This window comes from Orycteropus afer, unplaced genomic scaffold (genome assembly GCF_000298275.1).
Source record: "Orycteropus afer afer isolate SDZICR_OR568_19922 unplaced genomic scaffold, OryAfe1.0 scaffold00428, whole genome shotgun sequence".
In the NCBI taxonomy this organism is placed as follows: Eukaryota; Metazoa; Chordata; class Mammalia; order Tubulidentata; family Orycteropodidae; genus Orycteropus; species Orycteropus afer.
The window spans coordinates 2074849-2094524 of record NW_006922015.1 but is presented as its reverse complement, the minus strand read 5'-3'; the positions used below and the strand labels follow the sequence as shown (position 1 = coordinate 2094524).

Here is a 19676-nt window from a genome sequence, read left to right as displayed (position 1 = left end):
CCTTCCTTCCAAGGAGTAGCTGGTGGGTTTGAATAGAAGCCTATATATTGGTAACTTCTTCCCAGTCAGTATTTCTTTAGTGAAACTTGTTGAGGGAAGTGTCTGATCACCTGCCTGAATTAATTTTCTATTTGTCTGATAATGTTTCTTCCTTACAATTCAGAGCTATGAGAAGAGGATAGGGAAAGTTTGTTATTTGTTACTTTTGCTTACTAGACCAAGTTGAATACAGTTAATTAAATCCAGGGAAGTAATTTGTAAATCACCAGACACAAAAGATGTATTGGCCTAATTTACATTTTTAATACTACTCCAGTTTATCAAATCTAAAAGCCATGCATGGTTTATAAAAGTCTATCATTTTAAGTATTGTTGTTGTTGTTATTTGCCATCGAGTCAGCCCCGACTCATAGTGACACCTCCTTGGGTTTCCGAGGCAGTATCACTACGGAAGTAGGATTGCCCAACCCTCCTCCCGAGGAGTGGCCATGGGTTTGAACCGCCAGCCTTCTGATTAGCAGTCAAGTACCTTAGGCACTATGCTATACTTAAATGCCATTTGCTTGTTAGACAGATCCCTAATTCTGAGATTTTAATATGTGAAAAGAAATGGTCATCATAGAGAATCTATGAAATAAGATGTCTGTTAGCCATGCTGACTTTATTATAATAGTAGTGTGTATGTTCTTGCATAAGTCTTATCTTCAGGGAAAAAAGAAACATATAGACATACAGCATAATATCTGCAGTCTGAAAAACCCTGTGGTTTTCAAAATTGTATACTAAAACTAACAAAACTTATGGGAAAAATAGTGTCAGGACAGATCATTCAACTTGTAGACTACTAACAGAAACAAAAAATTACCTTAATAAAAATACTTGCATATTTGAAAAGACAGGTTAATTTTCTAATAAAGTAATGTAGGACTGTACCTTTAAACAAGAATTGATAGGAGATTAAGAAAGGATCGATTAAGGTTAATGTGTAATGTTGTAAAAGTAAATTGCACAGATACTGGAGAGCCAAGCCATAAGCAATTCCAAAGCAGGGTTCACGACCATAGTGAGCCAAGGACAGAATGTGAGGTCATTTGTTACCAGGTAAACCTGAGTGGTGGGTGGTGTTGGCCTTTGTGTCTCTAGTTACCTTGTTACCCAGTGATATGAAACATTGAAGTGCTGGGGTAAAAGAGAAAGCTCATAAACCAAAGCAGCTTTGATGTTACCTCCTCAGTGCTCAATTGTTAAAGCTTGATTGCGTTAAGGAGGTGCTTATAGCAGCAGAACAGAGTGAATCCTCTCAATGCTCTGTATCATTTCTTTCTGTTCTCCGTGTCCAAGATCTCTTCTACCTCTTTTTCATCTTTCTCTATGTTCTTACCTCCAGTCTTTAAACCAAAACCAAACTCACTGCCGTTGAGTTGGATCCAACTCATAGCGACCTCTCTGGGTTTCTGAGGTGGTATCTCTACGGAAGTATTTTGCCCAATCTTCTTTCAGAGGAGTGGCTGGTGGGTTTGAACCACCAGTGTTCTGGTTAGCAGTCCAATGCCTTAGGCACTGTGACACCAGAGCTCCCATTACATATAACCCATAGCATTATATTCTATACATTATCTATACATTTTGAATGTAGGTAGTTTCTCTTTTGTAGATACTGCCTTCCTGAAAAACATGTATAAAAGTCAAATGTGGGAACTCTTAGCAGTTGACTTACATGTTACATGCTCTTTCAGAAAGCTAACTAATGTCAAATCTGTAATATCATGCCTTTAGAATACTGTTATTATAATTATGTCTTTCTTTGTGTTCCTTAACAATTGGACAGTTTTTCAGATTAAGTTCAGTGGGCATCTGAGTATACAGTGTCAGTGTATGATTGAAAATGTGAGTTGTTCATAAGCTAAGGCCTGTCTCTTGGTGAACTCTTAGATTCAAGTAAGGTTAACAGTTTTTAGAAAGCAAAAATTAACTACTTCTGTTTATTTAGAGTTTTCTTAATTATGCAAGTAAGCAGTTTTGTTATTTGGTTTAAAATATATGTATCAAGGAATAGAGAATTTTAGGAAAATACGGTGTAATAGACAAGGATGAGATATTTTAAAACATAGTTATTGGGAACATTGAGAAAGTAAGCTCAGTGCCATGCTGTTGGATATTAGGGGAAAGAAAGGAGAAGATTGTCAGAGGTCAATGTGAGAAGAACATTTGAGCTGATTTTTGGATATGATACATTTTGTTTGTTGCTGTTTTTAAATCCACTGGTGTAGAATGTGTGTAGTTGTCTGTAGGTAGTAGATCTGTATTTTTTATTTTTACTTTACCTTTTTTTTTTTTTTAATTTTTTATGGTGAACATTTACGGAGCAAATTAGTTTTCTGTTCAACAATTTGTACACATTTTGTTTCTCTACCTTTCGTGAGAAACAAATGGTAATGTTCTTTTTAGGAAATGGCTGCACTACAGCATTCTTTAATCATTTTATACTCCAGCTGCTCAGTTTATTTACTCAAGACGTGACAGATCTTCAGCTGTTGAGCCAGGAGAAGAATATGATTATGAAGATGGGAAAGAATCCTCCAATTCCCTTTCAAACTATCAGCTAAGTGGAGTGGATCAAGGTATAGTGAAAGTGGTGGATCTTGTTTCTTATTTGGAAATGACTAATATCCAGTACATTAGAATTTATCGATTTTATTGTGATTGTACGTAGTAGTCACTATAGGCAGTAATGATGCAAAGGTGTATCTTCTAGGAAAATTTACATTTTGTTAAGTATAATTTATAAGATTATATTTAACTGTATGGTGGAAAAATTAATTAACATTAATTAGCTGTTACTTAATAACCAGAGTTTTTAATTGAACTTTCTCCTTCTCCTATCTTTTCCTTAGGCGAAGTGCCAGTGATTTGTTCTAAGAACTTTTTTTAAGAGTACTTATTGTTTCATAAGCTCTATGTGGAATTAGATTACAGAAACTTCATTACTTGAAAGATGTTAGGCTCCAAAAAACCTTTTTTTCCCACTTTTTCAGAGTTTAACCAACTTTTTGGTTAACACCCAAGGACTTAACCACTGCGCCATCTGGGCTTCTTAATTCAGAGTAATTACTGTGCTGATTGTTCACGTCTGTGTTCATTAAGTTTCAAGCGAGAACTTGTAAATGATAATTACATTGGTCCTGAGTTTGCTTCAACTGTTAAAAATTTTAACAAAAATAATTGTATTTTAGCTTTCTTCTTTTATTTATGCATTTGAAATAATGGCATTGCTTCAAACACATCGTGCAAGCCACAGATGGATGAAGAATGTAGTAGAATTCAAATGACCAGTTACAACAGTAATGCCCTCTGTTGGTCAGTGCTGAGCCAGTTTGTTCTTTCTCTGGAGTATGGCTTTCTTCTATAAATGTTTTTAAATTGTAAATCTATAACTTTAAATTAATTTGAAATCAGAAAGAAATGTGTGAATTTGAGAGCTGATCTTTGAATAAACCAGTAAGATTATACCAGCTGCTAACTGTGTGGATAAAAATGGAGAAAGCACAAAATTATAAAATTAGAAAGGAGAAAGAGGAATAACAGACACAGCAGTAATAAAAAGAATTCCCTCATCAACTCTGAAAATACATTTTAAAACTAGAGAAAAATTTGTAAGCAAGCTTATTTATATAAACTCTGCAATAGTATTAAGTTTTTAAAGAAAGTGTTACAGTTGTCATAGTGAGAAGTAGTACTACAGTAGAGGTCTTGTTCTTTATTTACTCTTCCTCAGTGGACAACGATTAAGAAATTATGAAGTTCAAAGTTATGTTTGAGGAGAAAAGTTAAACATTCCCACCTGAAATACATAAGTAGTTGCTTGATGATAATAAAAATTATTGTAAACAAAAAGAAGTTGCTGCTGAGTTTATTCCTATTTATGTTGATCCCATGTATGTCAATGAACTATGGAGCTCTGGTGGCATAGTGCCTAAGGCATGTGACTGCTAACCATAAGGCTGGTGGTTCAAACCCACCAGCCACTCCTCAGAAGGAAGGTTGGGCAAACTACTTTTCTAGTGATACAACCTCAGAAACCCAAGAGGGGTTGCTATGAGTTGGATTCGACTCCACAGTAGTGGGTTTGGATGCTCATCGAGTTTTCAGTAGCTGCAATATTATGGAAGTAGATTGCCAGACCTTTCTTTTGAGATGTCTCTGGGTGGATTTGAGCTGCCACCTTTTTGTTTAGTAGCTGAGTGTTTAGATTTTTGTGCCACCCAGGAATTGTAATAATGGTTGCTGCTAACCTTTATTGTGTACTTATCAGATGCCGTTCTACATGTTGTTCAGATATTAACATATTTAACATTCAAAATATTATGTGGTAGGTCAGCTATTGTCCTCGTTTTATGGAGGAAAATGACACATGGGAGTAACTTGCCCAAGGCTAAAAAAAAAAACCCCAACCCAACCCATTGCTGTGGAGTTGATTCTGATGCATAGCAGCCCTACAAGATAGAGTAGAACTGCCCCATAGGGTTTCCAAGGCTGTACATATTTACAGAAACAGACTACTTCATTTTTCTCCTGTAGAGTGTTGAGCTGGCCGAATGCTTTAACCACTGTGCCACCAAAGCTCCTTTATCTTGGCTTACATTCCAAGGCTACTTATTAGCTGAGATGAGCCAATAGTCTGACTCCCTCGTCTCTACTCTTAATCCCCTCACTGTACTGCCTTTTTGTGTAGGAAATAATGTCTGTAATTAGAAGAGTACTTGATGCTAGTTATACTAACGTTTTCTGTTCAATTCAATAATTTATATATTTATCCAGTAGGTATTATTTTCCATGTATAGCTTATTACTACTATAAAATTAACGTTGGACTGAGCAAAGCAAAATTACCCAAATATTTGAGGAGTTTACTTTTAATAATTAGAAAAAGAAACAATGGAAAAAACTGCCAAAAAAAATTGTTTCAAGGAATAATATTGCCAATAGATTTCTTGTTCAACATATAACAATGTAAAATACAATATAAATTATATTCTGTGAAATGGCTGCATAGAGTAGGAAATCTGCCAACTTAGTGGTGCAATGATTGCCCTCTTACCTTTATAAATTAGTATTTACCTAATGTTTCTAGCTTATAAAGGTATTGTAAAAATTGTTGAATACTATACAAATATAAATTGATACATTCATCCACTTATTTATTGAACCTTTAAGTGCTAAATATTGTTCTAGGTTCTATAGATACAAAGCTCTGCTGTCGAGGATTTGCTGCATTACTGAATAACATTAAATGATTACCCTTTAATATGAAGCAATTTTCAAAATATTACAGTCTCTGTAGGGTTTAGTTCAAGTTTTACGTTTTTTATTTTTAAAATAAATGTTCTCTTCTTGAATTATTGGACTTCCTTATTCTTATGACATTTTTATATTGATTATCTTGCACAATTTTTTTTTTTTAGAATCGTTAAGGATAATTTTGCAGGGGCAGTGATGGTTCAGTGTAGAATTTTTGTCTTCCACGTGGAAGACCTGGGTTCAATTTTTGGGCAGTCCACCTCTTGCACAGTCATCACTCATCTGTCATTGGAGGCTGTGATGACAGATTTAGAAGAAAAGCTTAACGATCTACCTTCAGAAATCAGTCATTGAAAATCATATGGATCACAACGGTTTGATCCCCAACCAGTTCCGGGGATGGTACAGGACCAGGCAGCATTGTGTTCCACTGTGAGTCAAGGGTTGACTCAACAGCAGCTAACACCAACCAGGATAATTACTGCCAGTAGCAATATTGCCAATAGAGTGTTCATTATAAAACAGTGTAAAATGGCACCCTTTAGTATAGCTCTTAATTATTATTGTCTGTTTTAGCTCGTCTTTATTCATGCCTTGATTACATGAGAGAGGTACTTGGCGATGGTGTACCAGATGAAATATTGATTGAAGCAGTTCTAAAAAGCAAGTTTGATGTGCAGAAGGCTTTGGCAGTGGTTCTGGAGCAAGATAAAATACAGAACTTGAAGGTCAAGAGTGAGGGAGCAATATCTGCAGGAAAGATAGCAAAAGGTATGCCTTTATTTATTTTACATAGTTGATGCTTAAAAAGGAGATTGAGTTTTCTTAAGCTATTAAGATAAATGAGCAGAAAGTTTTATGTTACAGTTAACTCTTGATGATTGTGAATTGATTTTCTGGTTTGAATTTTTAAAGCTGAGAGCTATGTTTTCTTTCCTCTATTATAGCCTGTTTAGGTTATTTCACTTTTTTTGTTTGTACAGCCAACGGAACTTGTTCTTGTTGGGTGCCACTGAGTCAATTCCGACTCATAGCAACCCCATATGACAGAGTAGAGCTGCTCCATAGTTTTCTAGGTTGCAGTCTTTATGGGAACAGATTGCCAGAGCTACTGAGTGGGTTTGAACTGCCAACCTTCAAGTTAGCAGCCAAATGCTTACCATTTGTGCATCTAGACCTCCCTTAACAGAACATAAGCAAACAAACAAAAAGCAACCAAGCCCATTGCTATCTAGTTGATTCTAACTCACAGTGACCTTATAGGTCAATGTAGAACTGCCTCCTGGGGTTTTCATGGCATAGATCTTTACAGAAACAGATTACATCTTTCTCCTGTAGAGTGGGTGGTGGGTTTGAGTTGCCAACCTTTTGAATCATAGTCAAGTGTTTAAACACTGGGCCACCAGGGCTCCTCCTTAATAGAACATAAAAACCAAAACCAAACCACTGCCATCCAGTTGATTCTGACTCATAATGACTGTATAAGCATCAACTTTTTATTTTTCAGAAAACTTATGGCTTATGGAAACCATTGGTATCGATATGTAGAACTGCCCCATGGGGTTTCCAAAGCCTAAATGCGTATGGAAGCAGACTGCCAATCTTTCTTCTGCAGAACAGCTGCTGAATTCAAACCATTGACCTTTGGTTAGCGTCAAGAGATTTAAGCACTACATCATCAGGACTCCTTTGACAGAATATAAACCCACTGCCTATGAGTTGATTCTGATACATAGTGACCCCCATAGGGTTTCCAAGGCTGTAAATCTTTATGGAAGCAGATTGCCTCATCTGTCTCCTGCACAGTGGCTAGTGGGTTCAAACCGCCGGCCTTTTGGTTAGCAGCCCAATGCTTTAACCACAGCACCACCGGAGCTCCTTTAACAGAACATGTGTTGTTGTTACGTGCCATCGAGTCGGACCCGACTCATAGCGATCCCTCCTTGGGTTTCCGAGGCAGTATCACTACAGAAGTAGATTGCCCCATCTTCCATCTGAGGAGTGGCTGGTGGATTTGAACCTCCAGCCTTCTGGTTAGCAGTTAAGTGCCTTAGGCACTATGCTACTAGAGCTCCCTTAACAGAACATAGGAGAAATAAAATCAGATAAAAACAAGGCAAGGCAATGTTTGTTTCTTGTTAGTAGCTTTCATTATTATTATTATTTCTAATGAGACAAGAGAGAGAAATTAATTGCCAGCCAATGAATACAAAAAATTATTTTATTCTTATAACTCCAAAACCAACCCAAAATAAACTATAGAGTTGATGATTTTGACTCATAGTGATCCCGTAATGCAGAAGAGAACTGTCCCATAGAATTTCCAGGGCTATAAATCTTTACAGAAGCAAACTGCCACAGCTTTCTCCTATTGTGTGGCTGGTGGCCTTTTGTTGTTGCTGGCAGCTGGGCAGTGTAACCTCTGCACCACCAGGACTCTTTTTCATGCTTATGTCTTGTATACATACAATTTAAATTCATTTAAATATCATAATTTTATCATTCATCTCATATACAGATTGTTAGTTTTAGATGAACTTGGAGATTTAGTGGACATAAGGGTATTGAGTTACATTTATATTAATTGGTGTGACATCTGTCAGTAAAGCAGGTGATCTATAAATTGGGTCAATATTTCTTATAACCTGTGGGCTAGATTTTTACCATAACAAGGTTGCATGCAGTCTGTTACCACAAAATAAAGGTTATTTTTGCTTTGTTTTGTTTCTGTGCATAAACTGACTGAATATAGGAGTTAAGCTGTATTAATAGTGTGTGCTAGATCATGGTAGGAATTATAGTATATTTTATTTCCTTGCTTGTTTGTTTTTTTAATGCCTTAAAAATATAGAAGATGACGACCCAGCTCTTTTCACTTTCACTGATTTTTAGAAGTTTTGAATGTGAAACAACTCTGATGATCAGTATGTTAAAATCTCCCATTGTGAGATTTATGAACATTTAGAGCATTGTCTAATTTAGTACTTACATTTGGATATATCAGTAAACAGAGTAGGAAGGTGACTTTGGATTGTTAAAGAAAGCAACTATTTTTTGTCCTTTAGAGTATTCAAATAATGTTAAATAATGATCAGATACCATTTTATTCATGTCAAAAGACGCATTTGGTAATTAAATGCCTCATTTCATGTTTCCTTTTGGTTGCTGTGACTGTCTTCTGAATATGTCAACCTATTCATCTGAAAATTAATGGCTATTGTAAGGTAAGGAGTCTTATTTTCTTCCTCTGAAGTTTCAGCTGATAATGTTCCAAGCTTATGTCCTTTATCAGCAAACCATTTGAATTGTAGTAGTGTTCCCTTTGATTTTTCTAGCTCAGTAGGAAAATATGGATTATATCATAACTCTCCAACTGTACCAAGTCACTGTTTACTCCATAAACAAAAGAAACTTGGCAGACCTGAAAGTGAAAAGAAACTAGAATCATGTAAGTTAACAGAAGAGCTGTCATTAGCTGACCTAATTAATGATATGCCAAGAGATTCATTTTTTGAATCTTGTAAAAGTCAGCCATTTGTCAGATTATCATCCACAGACAGTCTGAAAAGTCTACTTTCAAAGAGTCTAGATGCTGATTTGTTAAGACCTCATGCATCTGAATGTGTTTCCAATGATGATACTGAATTCAAAGGGATACCAGATTTAAAGTCACTAATGATAAAGACCACACCTAATAAGTCTTTATTTATTCAAAATAAGTCACTACCCAGTTTCCAGAACATTCCAGTAAGAAACAGCTCGTTGGAAAATATGAGTCTTAATGTAAATGCCAGTAAAAAAACTGAATTTGGAATTGTAGCTTTAGCTGAAAAAAGTGCTAAGAATTCCATTTTAAAAAATGACAATTTGCAGTTTTCCCAGTGTCAAAGCCCATCCCTTGCTGAACTTTGTCTGGAACACAAAGAAAACAAGCCAAACCAATGCTTGTCTTCATCTCATCTTTGTAAGCCATCATCTGCCAGTTTCACAGATCTAAATTTGGGATCCTTTCCCCTGTCACAACTAGCAAATCGGCAGCAATCCTCAACTGGAATATCAGAATTAACAGGATCTCTGTCATCTTTGGCGTTCTGTAAAGCTTCTCCTACAAGAGACCTTGATAATTTGTCACTTTCTGATTTGATTGCAGAAACCATTGATGTAGACAAATCTCAGATTAACAAAGATTCCTTTAAGTTCAATTTATCTGAAATGAGGTCTCCTGGAATTGTTTCAAATATTGATCTTAGTGTTCTTATAAAAACTCCAGAGTTTGTTCCAAAACCTATAGTAGAGGAATCAGTTGCACCAACACCAGGAATTAAAGTTCTAAGTTCAAAGTTAGGGAAAAATTCCAATTCTGCTAAGGACAGTAAGAAAAGCAATAAAGGCTCTCAGACTAGGAAACCACCTTTTTCTTTCTCTTGGACCAAGGCTCTGGCTGCTAGACCTTCAGCTTTTGCTTCAACATTGTGTCTTCGTTACCCACCAAAAAGCTGCAAGCGACACACCCTTGCTCTCTATAAGACTTTTCTTTATAGTAGACAAGTTCAAGACATAAAGGACAAAGAAAAAAGTCCTCTTATAGCAATAACACCATTTGACTTCAAATCAGCATCTCCTGATGACATTGTAAAAGCTAACCAAAAGAAGGCTTTTACTAGAGAATAGTAATGGAAAGAAAAGTTGGTAACAGTTGTATAGCTTTTTAGTTCAAATCAATTTAAGGTCTTTATAGGATCACTTTATATTATGGGATTCAAGTTGTAATTTTTAGATTAAAATCGTCTTGAGTTGATTAACAACTTTAACTGATAAATATTTTTGCACTGACTTTTTTTTTCCCTAACGCTATCTTCTGTTAGTGATAACTGGCTTTAAGTTAATAGCCTATAATGGATGTCTGTTTACAAAGTGCTTAATGACTTGACATTGTGAAAGCAAATCTCAGATATTTTTGTTTGAAATATTATGGATTTTTACAGTGAGACTTTTTTAAAACAAACTCTTTTTCTTAAGCAAAAATGCTGCCACTTGAGATTATTATAATTCAGTGATGAGATTTTTCTTATAAGTGGCATAGCATAACTAAGACATTATATTTTAAAATATTACTGATATCATTCCCAGTTTCGTTATTTTTCTGAAAGTGAATACTAAATTTTTTCTATTAGGAAATCTTAAAATTCCTGACTTTCAAGAATACTATGGAGGTTGTAGAAATACATTTTTGTTGATAACAAAATGAAAACTCATTAAGGGACCATGTACATATTAAAGTTGGAGTCATTCATAAATTACTTTTTATACTTTTTCAAATGTATAAAATTTTGTCCTAAGTGCACATTTTAAAATACATAGAAAGTGTTTTCAAGCCTTGTTGCATGTTCTGTGAATAGGCATATTTATCAGATTTAATTAACTTTTCTCTACAATAAGTAATAAAATGTGAAGTTTTACGATTTTTTGCTGCTGGTAGCTGTATGCACAGTGGCAAAGTCACAGCAATGGCAGACCAAATAAAAGCTCTTTGCATCATCCCTTAAAACAATGTACCTTCACTAACAACCAGAACCACTAGGAAAATTTTTTCACAGATAATGGTGGCTTCAATCTTGATGTGCTGAAATAGGGAGGAGACTTGGGAATGTATATTTTCAAAATGGTCCCCATGTGATTCTGATCTTTTCTTCTACTTGAGAACCATTGCCTTAGAGAAAGAAATCAGTAGAAAGGAAGGAATTGTTAATGCTAAAAATATCTGACTAACTTGAGTTTATGATTCATATATTCTGGTGATCAGAAGTACCATGGAAGAACATTGCTAATTATGAATTGTAGTCCTTTTATATAAGAAGAATGCTGCTATTAGTATTTCTTGCAGAAAAAAAAGTAGTATCTAAAGTGACTCTTTCTCCAGTAAAGAATGATTTTTCGTTTGGCAGCTACTTGTGTTTCTTCTTGTTTTTGTTTGTTTTCAGAAAATGACATTGCAATATTTTTAGCTATGTTTGTTTTTATATCCATGTTTTGGTGGGAAAGCTTAAGATGGCATTATGACTTCATTGTTTTTTGACCAAGCACTTTGTAATTTATTGTGATATCTTCAAGTCGCGTGCCCCCAATTATATACTTCAACACAAGTAATACAGATACTTAGGAAATCACATAAATCACAAGCTGTATTTTGTGATTAATTTTAAAGTTTGAATAATCCCAGCTCCCTGTTTTTACTGCTCTTGAACCTTAATCAAAAATTTTAATGATTTTCAGCTATTGATATATGTATAATTCACCAGCTGCATTTTATATATAGGCATTCTTCAATTTAGAAATGAATTGTAGTCTGAATTTGAAACTAACAATAATTCCTGATGGATTAAGTGTTACACAAGTGTCCACATTGCACAGGAATCTACAGATACTTATTTAATCTACATTCAAGTTGAAATATTGTTTCTTCTTTTATAATAAACTAATATTTAAGTTGAAATATAATAATACCTTAGTCTTCTAGCATAGTTGTAGAGTAAACTCTAGTTCTTTCTTTGTTGATTGATTAGGATTTATGAAATTATTTCTGTGGGAAAATAGCAGTTCTGTATTACAGGATAATGAAGGGCAACATTATTTTAGGTATGTTTCCAGTCTCCCTTTTTCCCTGGCATGGCTACTGGCCTATCAGGCATGTACTTGCCTTGTTGGTAAGGGAATGTCATAATCTCTGAGGTTCATAAGATGAAAGCAAGGAGAGTTCCACACCATCCTGGCCATTTGGTTCTGGGTAAAAGGTGAGGGCCTGAGCTCACGGTATGCTCCTTGTGATGGTGATTGTTCACACTAAGTGCATATTTTCTACTGGCTGCCACATACTGACTCACCCACTGTCTCAGCTCAGGTATACTAAATGTTCTGGTGAATTTCAGCTATATCAATTTTTAAGTGCAAAACCATTTTTATTTGTGTTCTGATAAAGTACAAATATTTTAGGAGTAAAAGTTATATTGTAATTACATTCTAAATGATATATAAAAGACATTTTTAAACTAATTGTGATATTTAATCCCCCCCCCAACCCCGGTGGTGTTCATGGATGTTATGTTTTGCATTCTGAGCACTTTAGTTGGCTTTTTGAGATATAGTTCTTCTTACCATTAATTAAGTAAAGCTAGAGTTTCACTTCTGTACAGAACACTTTCCTTAATTTTTTTTTCCTTTTTGATTTACCTTTTCCCATTTCCTATCTACTAAACTGGTTTCTAACCTCTCACACCTCACCCCTTATCTTTGAATCTCCTTTCTTGAAGATTTCTAGGGCAAGATAACTCTCTTTTTCTTATCACATAAATAGTAACTATTCCCACTGTGTTGTATTTAAATTTTAGCTCTCAGTGGGCAGTCATGCAAGTAATTTGTGACACCATAGTAAAAGTAGTACACTGCTTTTCTTTGTATGTAAAAAAGGAACACTGATGAGAAACACAGTTAAGAAAAAAGTAATGAATTCTTACATGCTTTTTTACCTTTTGAATTGACCCTGAATTCTATGCAGACCATTACAGATCAACAGGTAACACAGTTGTATATTGAAAAAGGATTGTATCTCAAAACATTTTTTGTTTTGTGTTCATACAAGCATATATTTTGTTATAAAATCAGTGTTGTAGTTATGTAGAAATTAATTGTTTTCTATTGTTTATATAAACAATAGAACATGTAAACAAAGATAATGTTGAATAGACAAGAAGTAATAGAATTTGTTTACTAGTTATCTTTGATTTGTATACATATAATTACATAAGGCTCAGTTTATGTAATTGTGTCATTTTTAGGTTGTAAAAAAGCTTGTACATTTTGAATGTATTTGTACGTTTTTGTAAAAGCTTTTCTTAAAACAGGTGTGAAAACAGCACAATCTATTCATTATGGTTTTTATATAAACTTGATATTTCAGAAGAATATTTTAATAATTTATGTTGAAGATACTGCTGTATGTTTCTATAAACAAATTAAAAAATGAACTACCTGGTTGTATAGAATTTTTTAAAAAGATTTTTGTCATTTAGAATTCTTGCTTTCCTTGGGATCAAATTTTATATATTCTTTTTACTCTATAGGACTTCTATAGAAATACTATTAAAGTATAGGTTATGATGAATACTGGTAATATACAGAAAGTAAAAGAATTGATAAAGTGCACATTTATTTCTGACTTTAACATGCCTGATTTATATTTTATAACTTAAAGCTCATTTTAGGTGCAGGAGGTTCACAGAGATGAACAAAGATAAGATTCTTACCCTCTAAGGGGGGAGGGGCTGTGGATGCTGAAACACATAATTATATTACAATGTGCCATGTGTAATATTGACTTAAAAAAAAATTTAAAAAACTAAAACCCATTGCCTCATCTACTTCTACTGGTAGTGCTGTCTAGCTCTGAGATACATTACACTTTCCACATGTGACTCCTTTGTCTTCCTAATGCAAGGAGCCACTTCCTCTGTTTCTTATCTTTCAAGGATATTATCAACACTGTTCTCCAGTTGTCTGAGCCAGAAACCTAGCATCATTTTTGATTCTTTGTCTTCTTTACCTGCTACTTAAAACTGATTACCATTCTCTGTTATTTCTGCTTTATATACATAATACATAGGTTGACCCACTACTTTCCATTTTTATTAATACTTCTTGCTAGTAAAGACCTTTAGTTTTTGGCAGAATTACTGAAACATGTTTTTTTTTTTTTTAATTTATTAGTATTTCCTGCATAACTGTAATTTTTTTTTTAAATGTAGATCTAATTTTCTGCTCCCTTGTCTAAATCTTCTTAATTATTTTATAATGTCCTTTATGATCTGGTTTCCATTTAAGTGCACACCCCTTTACCCAAGAACACCTAACCTGAATTTTCTCTGCTTCTATGGTGCTGTCCTCATCTTTCCCCACGAACTAATCATTCTTGATTTGTAGTTTAGATAGCACTTTACTCCCAGTCCTGTGCAGGGAGGATACCTTCAAATGCACTTGGAGTTTACTGTACTCCTTTCATTATCATCATGTGTAAAATGGTGGCCCCGCTTCCACACAACAGTTAACACACATACACTCCCTTTCCCTTGTAACCCAGCCTTACTATTCCTCAGATGACAGCATTTCTGTCATCTCCCATAGTATGTGTGTATATACACATTTGTTTTTATTATCTTCCACCTCTCTTCCTTCCCCAATCACGTAAAGTCCTTGAATGCAGGAAGTTTGTGTGTTTGCTCCTGTATCCCTAGCTTAAAATAGGGATACAGGATATAGGAAAGGATTTAAAACAAAAAGTGTATCTCCTAATATAATTCTATTGTTCATTCTCCAGAAGATGCCACTGGAAACAAACTATTTCTTCTGTATTATTCCAGAAATTTACCTTGCATATTACAAATGTATGATTGTACATATATACATTTCTACTCAAATGGAAGGATACTATAACACTTCTATATCTTCGTCACTTAATTATTTTGCAGATCTTTCTTTATCAGCATGTACGGATCAATCTCATTCTTTCTTTAAATGTTGCGTAGATTTCCACAGTATGATTCTACATCATTAAACAGCTCCTGTTGATGACCATTTTAAATGTTTTATTACTGTTACTAAGGACATCAAAATGAACATCCTAAATTTCTAGAAATTAAATTTATAGGCCACAAAGTGTACACTTTAAAATTTTTCACTGATACTGATTGCCCTTAACGGAGGTACTAATTTCCTTTCCAACAGTGTATAAGCGTGTATGCCCACATTTTATAAATATGGATATTCTTTTTGGCAGTCTGATAATTGGAAAATATTTTTTATTTATATTTTTTTAAGGAATGAGGTTGATGATCTTGTCATATTTTTAAAAACATTTGCATTTCTTTTTCTTAGAACTGTCCACTCTGAGTCTTTACACATTTTCCTGTTGGTTTATCTTTTTCAGGTGTGAAATTTGTCATTTCTTGTGCCCTTTCTTAATAAGAGAAATTTATTTTATATGCTCAAATTTGTCTCAATAGATTTTTGATTAAAGTCTCCATGACAAGACAATAATTTGAAAAAAAAAAAAAGGTCATTCATTGTTTCTTCTAATACCTTTTGTAGACTTCATTTTTGTTTACAGGTAGTCCCTGACTTACGATGGGGTTCTGTTCTGACAACTCCTTTGTAAGTCTGTTCTGATGTAAGTTGAATACTCCCCCTTTTTTTTTTAGTTTTCATTATTATTGCCTTTCATGATTACATATGAATTTACAGATGTATTTTAATACATACCTAATTACTAATAATGTGCAAAAATTAATGGATGGTTGTAAGTGTAGTTCATTACAACTTGAATATGTCATAAGTCAGGGCTTACCTGTACACCTTCTCCTCACTTATCAACTATCTTGTCCAAATTATGCATGTACGGCAATAGTAAAGAATCTACTATCTGACTATTTTGCTCACGCGTAACCTACATATAGGTGTAACAAACGCTGAGATACGAGGTGAGAGTAACACTGGATGTGATGGTTAACGATGTGTGTCAGCTTGGCTGAGCCGTGATTCTCTGGGATTTGACAGCTATGTAATGATACAGTCATCATCTGTTTCATGAGCTGATGTGATTGTCGTCCATCTTTGCATAACACCTATTTTGCATTATAACCTGGTCTTTGGAACCTAACCTTGTTGATAAGGGAGGAGAGTGTGTGTTTAAGCCTTTGATCCATCAGATATTAGGAGGTAACGTAGGAGCCCAGTTTTTCCACCAGCATTCTTCCTCTCTCCAATAGTTAGAGTTGTCAAAGTACCTTTTGTTGAATTAGTCATGTTATTTATTTATTTATTTATTTTTAAAAACCTGAAATGCCATCTTTGACATACACTAAATTCCTCTCTATTTTAGGCGCTGTCTTCTGTTCCTCTTTTCTGACCAGCTCTATTCTGCTGCCAAACTTTTAACTTCCGTAGCTTGATATTGTTCTTTTTGTTATTAGCTGCCTTAGAATTGGCCTCTGACTTATGCCAACCTCGCGTATAATGAGACAAAATGCTTCCTGGTCCTGTGTTTTGCCCATGATTGGTTGCAGATTGGACTTCTATGATCTGTAGGGTGTTCATTGGCTTGTTTTAAGAGTAGGTTGTGAGATCTCTCTCCCTAGCTTGTTTTCATCTGGAAGCTCCACTGAAACCTATTCAGCATCACAGACAGCACTGTGTACACTTCACTGGCGGATAGGTGGTCACTGGGCATGAGGGGCGTTGACCAGAAGCTGAACCTGGGTCTCTCGGATGGAAGATTAGAAGAGTTCTCCCACTGACCTACCAGTGTTCCCTGTGTTACTGTTAAGTTGTAATGCTTCGTAGGACTGACTTGTCCTCATTCATATTTCTCTTGAGTGATCTCACATGGCTGCTTTTCTTCACATATGCTTTAGAAACAGCTTGTTCAGATTTTAGGAAAAAAATCAGTTTAAAGTTTTATTGAGGTGTTTAATATTTCAAAGGAATTTTGGAAAATAATAATTCTTCTAAAAACACATAATTTTGCTTTGCTGTTGTTGAGCTTACATACAGCCAAACGTAGACCAATTCAGCACTTTCTACATGTACCACTTAGTGACATTGATTACATTTTTCAAGTTGTCCAACTATTCTCATCTGCATTTTCTGAGTTGTCCCTCCTCATTAACATAAATTCATTGCCCCTTAAAGTTCCTTTCTAGTCTTTCAAGTTGCTGTTGTCCATTTTATCTTATAGAGATAGCTTCTTATAAGGAGTTCTGGTGATGCAGTGCTTAAGTCTTCTGACTGCTAGCCAGAAGTTTGGCAGTTTAAACCCACCAATGACTCTGTGGAAGGAAGATGGGGCAATCTACTTCTGTATAGATTTACTACCTTGGAAACCCAGTGAGTGTTCCCATGAGTCAGAATTGACTCATTGGCAGTGAGTTTGGTTTTTGAGTGAGAGAATAATTTTTTTTTTTTTTTTAATTTTTTTATTGTGCTTTGGGTGCAAATTTACAGAGTAGAATTTGTTTTACATTTAACAGTTTGTGTACTTTTGGTTTCACTCCCCATTTACCATCCCCAACCCTCCCTTACTCTCCTCCTCTACTTTCCCTGTGACTCCCCCGCCCCCCACATCCCTGTGCTCTTCTTAGTATGCACTCCTATCTGACCAGCTTTCCCTCCATGTGAATGTTGCCTCTCTGGTGCCCCATGGCCCCTTGCTACAAGGGGTGTATCTCCATAGAGTAGGTGGGTTCATTGCCCTGGGTTGGGTGTTTTGCATGTAAGTCTACTATTGGGCTGAGAGCCAGCCCTTGGGAGTTAGTTTTATCCCAGGCCCGAGGTACATCCCAGGACCATAGTCTTGGGGCTCCCACTAGGCTATGTGCAACCAGTACACATTACTGTGTTTTTGAATTTTGTTGCACATTTTTCCTCCCACTTTAAACAGGATCTCCAGTTTTGGTCCTTTCCTGAGTGGTTGGCATTGGTAGCCAGGCACCATCTAGTAGTTCTTCTGGTCTTAAGGTCCATCATATCCTAGGGCTGATTGTTTCCAAATACCTTTGGTTTTCTTCACTCTGTTCAGCTTCAGACGAGATGAGACCATAAACTGCATCTTACATGGCTGCTCAGAAGCTTTTAAGACCTCAGTTGCTATTCATCAAAGTAGGTTGTGAAACAAGATTTTTATGTGTTATATTATGCCAGTTGAGTCTGGTCTCCCCCAGTACTATGGTCCTGAGTCGACAGATCAGGTGGTTCTCTCTCCCAAGATGTTTGTCTGTCTCTGAGGACTTACTCCACGTCTGTCTTCTGTTGCTTCTGTAATGATTGCGGTTATTTTGTATCACTAGTATCTGTGCAAGATTAGCCTCAGCTGAATCTATCATTGATCTAGAGTATATTCCTGTTCACCGACCCCCATCTGATCTTTTCAGTTGTCTATGCAATCATCTGTAGCCTAGTGTTTGGTGTTAGTGGTAATGCAGTATTGTGCATATAATGATATTAGCCTCTGTCACCTATATCCTGTGTGCACAATTTGATGTCCTCCCTTTCCCCAATGTTATTATGCTGGTCATAGACTCTTTCCACACCATCCCTCCCCTTGCCCAACTCAGCGTGTGACCCCCAACTATTCTGAAATTTTCCCCTCCTGTCCCCAGTAACCTACAAAGTGAGGTTTCCTAAGCAAGCCCTTCCTTGACTTTGTGCAGTAATGGGCTCATACAGTATTTGTCCTTTTGTGATTGACTTATTTCACTCAGCATAATATCCTCCAGATTCATCCACGTTGTGAGTGGATTTGCATATTCTTCCTTATTCTTTAATGTAGCATAGTATTCCATTGTGTGAATGTACCATAATTTGGATATCCATTCATTTGTTGATGGGTATTTAGGTTGTTTCCATGAGTGAGATAATATCTTAAGAGCACAATGCTCACGGCAGACATTTTTAACTAGTTAAGTTAAACTATTCTTTGATTTTAAGAAGACTTTAGGGGATATTTCTGGTTTAAGGTTTAAGGATTATCTCAGGTCAGTAGTGTCAGCTTCATCCAACTTTCATGGCTCTTAGGAAGTCTGGAGTCCATGAAGCTTTAAAATTCTCTTCTGCATGATCCCCCTTTTGATCAGAATTCTGCTATGGAATATTTGATGAAAATGTTCAGTAATAATAGCTGGGTACCATATACTTCTGGTCTCATGGCAAAGGGGAGGTAGTTGTTCATGGAGGCGATTAAATCACACATTTCATATCCTTTTTCTATTCCTGATTCACCTTTCTCTGTTGGTCCAGACAAATAGAGACCAGTTGTGCTTTAGATGGCTACTTGCACGCTTTTAAGAACCTAGGCACTATGTATCGAGCTAGGAGGTAGAACAGACATTCTGAACATTAGTGCCAGTTAACTGGAATGTCCATGCAATCATGACCCTAAACCTCCAAACCATGAAACCAAATCCCATGAGGTTTTTGGATGTGTATAAGCAGCCTCAGCATATAATACTTTTTTTTTCTTCTTCTTTGTAAATGTATCACACAACTTTTACCATTCAACTTTTTACAGGTATACCACTTATTGGCAGCAGTTGCAACAATTGGCTATGTAACTACCCTTGATCAACACATTCATTTCCAACCCATTAATCCCCTTTTCCCCCTCCTTCCCACCACTGTTGTTGTTGTTGTTATGTGCTGTTGAGTTGACCTGACTCATAGCGACCCTTCCTTGCATTTCCAAGGCGGTATAACTATGGAAGTAGATTGCCCAACCTTCCTTCCAAGGAGTGGCTGGTAGGTTTGAACCACCAGCCTTCTGGTTAGCAGTCAAATACC

At 35.6% G+C, this 19676-nt stretch overlaps 1 protein-coding gene across 1 annotated transcript in view; it reads left to right on the top strand.

Moving 5' to 3' along the window:
- The window catches only part of HBS1L (HBS1 like translational GTPase), a 95269-nt gene that overhangs the window by 10693 nt on the left and 64900 nt on the right, over positions 1 to 19676 (top strand). Inside the window, exons 3-4 of the mRNA XM_007954043.2 lie at positions 2493 to 2621; positions 5874 to 6068. Coding sequence (XP_007952234.2) covers positions 2493 to 2621; positions 5874 to 6068 — 324 coding nt within the window. The remainder of the gene's footprint in view (positions 1 to 2492; positions 2622 to 5873; positions 6069 to 19676) is intronic.